This window comes from Mandrillus leucophaeus, unplaced genomic scaffold, assembly GCF_000951045.1.
Source record: "Mandrillus leucophaeus isolate KB7577 unplaced genomic scaffold, Mleu.le_1.0 Scaffold205, whole genome shotgun sequence".
Classification (NCBI taxonomy): domain Eukaryota; kingdom Metazoa; phylum Chordata; class Mammalia; order Primates; family Cercopithecidae; genus Mandrillus; species Mandrillus leucophaeus.
The window spans coordinates 1333306-1336202 of NW_012102088.1; the positions used below are offsets into that span (position 1 = coordinate 1333306).

Consider the following 2897-nt stretch of genomic DNA (forward strand, 5'->3'; position numbering starts at 1 on the left):
GGCGGCCTCCTCGCAGGCGCACCCAGCGGTCTCCTGCCGCCTCCCGCCTTCTGGAACAAGGTCAGAGCCCTAGCGTGAGCGCCCCGCCCAGGGCCAGGGAGCGAAGGACCCAGCCGAGCCTCAGTTGCCGGAACAGGACACAGGACTCCGGGCTCTGGATCCCCGCGGGGCTCACGGCTGTTTGGAAGCAGCGCTGTCCCTCCCAGGCTGCCCTACAGCACGCGCCCCACGCCTGCTGCTGCAGATGTGGGACCTGGAGGCCTCCAACAATGGAGGCCACCGACAGGACAGGAAGGACAGCCCCACTGAGCCCGGGCTCTGGAAATCGCGGCTTTGGAGGTCTCCACCCCTCCACTAGCTTGGCCACGAGATGCACGAGGCAAGCAGAGCCTGCTCAGAGCGCACCTTCCTGGAGGGAGGGGCCCAGCTGCCAGCGAAGAGAGCGGTGTCAATAGCTACGGCCAAACCCCCAGCGACAAGCTCCCTGGCGACAGGCACCCTGGGCCCACCACCCCAAGTCCGCCTGTAGGTGTTCTCGTTGGTGTGCTGGCACAGAACCTCCCATGCGGCAGAACGGCCACCCCCTGAGACCCATACACAGATCCTGGCAACTAACACCACTGCGTTTCCACTGACCAAGTCTTGGAGTGATCTGTCATGCAGCAAGAGACCATGGATGTAACTGGATTCCTGCCTCACTCCGACATGGTGGTGGGAAAATGGTGAAGCAGTCGATGCTGAGGTCTTTTCTGGGGCTGACGGCACTGGGAGGGGACCCCTCAGCCTCTGAAGAAAAAGCAAACCCCACCCGGTCCTAACACCAATTCAACCCAACCTCACCTGGGAGGCCGCTTCCTTGTGAATCTCTTTCCACCAGCCGGAGTTCCTCAGTGTCCAGCCTGGAGGCAGCGTCAGGCTGGGAAAGCTGATACCCTGAGTGGGAATAAAAACCAAAGAAATAAAAGAGGCATCAACACAGAGTAGCTGATGGGTGTCGTGTGTTGTGGACCAGCCAGGGCAGGCTGCAGCCCACCTCCTCTTCTCTGCACTGGGATCCCCACCAAGGCCACCTCCCTGTCAGGCCCCTGGACAGTGGAGCAAAGAAGAAGGAAAGGCTGGAAGGACGACAGGGCAGGCGGAGGCAGAACTCAGGGAAAGCAAAGTTAAAGACAGTAAGACAAAAAATGCTCAGGAGTCTGGGGGGACCTCTCTAAAAGGAGGGTTTCTGGGGCAAGAATGTCTACAAAAGAGGAGACCCTTGACCAGGCCATGCAGGTGAGGCCCTGTCTCTGGGCAAGGAGGGTGGCAATTTGGGGCCAGGAGGCCTTTCCAAATTCCGAGACTTCAGTCCTACAGGCAGGGCCTGGGCAGAACTCAGATGTTTAGATCAGAAAGGGTGGGAGCTTCGGCAAATAAATTCAAGCTCAAACACGTGCAAGTTCAAATCCATGTAAGACATTACAGTGTCCCAGCCAAAGCCCCTGGGGTCACAGTTTCCTGCACCAACCCCTGCGGGAGGGGTTGGGGAGTGAGGTGTGAGCCCGAGGCAGGTGAGTCTCACCCCACAGGAGCAGCTTCCGGTAGCTCTTCAGGTTCTCCTCGGCAGGGTCCAGGTGGCCCCACTCCTCCATGTGCTGAGGCTCCTCTGGAAAGGACTTCAGCTTCTGAAATAGCCGTACAGCCGTGGCTGAGACCTTCCACCTGCCCTAGAGAAGGGAGGACCCGCCGCAGCCCCACAGCCACAGGAGCCGGCTAGGAGTCAGCCCCGGTCAGGGGCTCCAACCCAGGGGCACTGCAGGAGGCAGCCCCCTTCACACCACAAAGATTCCGCCCTCACGCTCCCACCAGGTTGGGTTCTGGGCCTCCGCGCTGTGGACATTTGGGGCCACAGCCCTCTGCTGAGCACTGGTGATGGGGAGGGGAATGCCTCTAAGCTGAGGCCAAGCCCCTCACCCTGGGACTCATGCCCACCCACCTGCTCGGTGTTGGCAGGGCTGGCCTCTTCGGTCCTTGCTTCTCTGACCCTCCTCTGTTCCAGAAACAGGGAGTCTGGAGAAAGCCAGGCTGGGGAGAGGGGGAGGCAGAGCTGAGGTAACAAGCTCCCTGTGGCTAGGTTCCCCCAAGGGTCAAGGAGTCCCCACTGCCTCCCACACAGGCCCCAGTGTGCTTATATGACAGCAGCACCCAAGGCTCAATGGACACTACATCTGTCCCTGATTTACAAAGCAGGGCGGTGGCCACAGGGCTTGGGTGGCCCCAGAGATGCCCATTCAAGTCCAGTAGATTCGTGGAAATCTTTTTTTTTTTTTTTTGGTTTGTTTGTTTTTTAAAGACAGGGTCTTGCTCTGTCACCCAGGCTGGAGTGCAGTGGCACGATCTCGGCTCACTGCAACCTCCACCTCCTGGACTCAAGCGATCCTCGCACCTTAGCCTCCCAAGTAGGTGGGACTACAAGTGCACACCCGGCTAATTTTTGTATTTTTTGTAGAGATGGGGTCTCCCTATGTTGCCCAGGCTGGTCTCGAATGCCTGGGCTCAAGTGATCTGCCTGCCTTGCCCTCCCAAAGTGCTGCGATTACAGGCATGAGGCACCATGCCTGGCCTTCGTGGAAATCCTAAAAAGCAACACCACATAGTGCTGGGCTGTATCCAGGCCAGTGGGCGCCTCCCATGCTAGTAATGAACAGCCACAAAACTTCTGGAAAACCACATGGAAGTTTCTATTTTATGTGAAATGTTGAACTCGGCCGGGCGCGGTGGCTCAAGCCTGTAATCCCAGCACTTTGGGAGGCCGAGACGGGCGGATCACGAGGCCAGGAGATCGAGACCATCCTGGCTAACACAGTGAAACCCTGTCTCTACTAAAAAAATACAAAAAACTAGCCGGGCGAGGTGGC

At 58.5% G+C, this 2897-nt stretch overlaps 1 protein-coding gene across 1 annotated transcript in view; it reads right to left on the minus strand.

The window, feature by feature from the left end:
• ZSCAN18 (zinc finger and SCAN domain containing 18) overlaps nucleotides 1-2897 on the minus strand; it is a 7144-nt gene that overhangs the window by 1873 nt on the left and 2374 nt on the right. The window contains exons 3-6 of the mRNA XM_011979747.1: nucleotides 1976-2064; nucleotides 1562-1664; nucleotides 841-933; nucleotides 1-50 (exon numbers count right to left, since the gene is read on the minus strand). Coding sequence (XP_011835137.1) covers nucleotides 1-50; nucleotides 841-933; nucleotides 1562-1664; nucleotides 1976-2064 — 335 coding nt within the window. The remainder of the gene's footprint in view (nucleotides 51-840; nucleotides 934-1561; nucleotides 1665-1975; nucleotides 2065-2897) is intronic.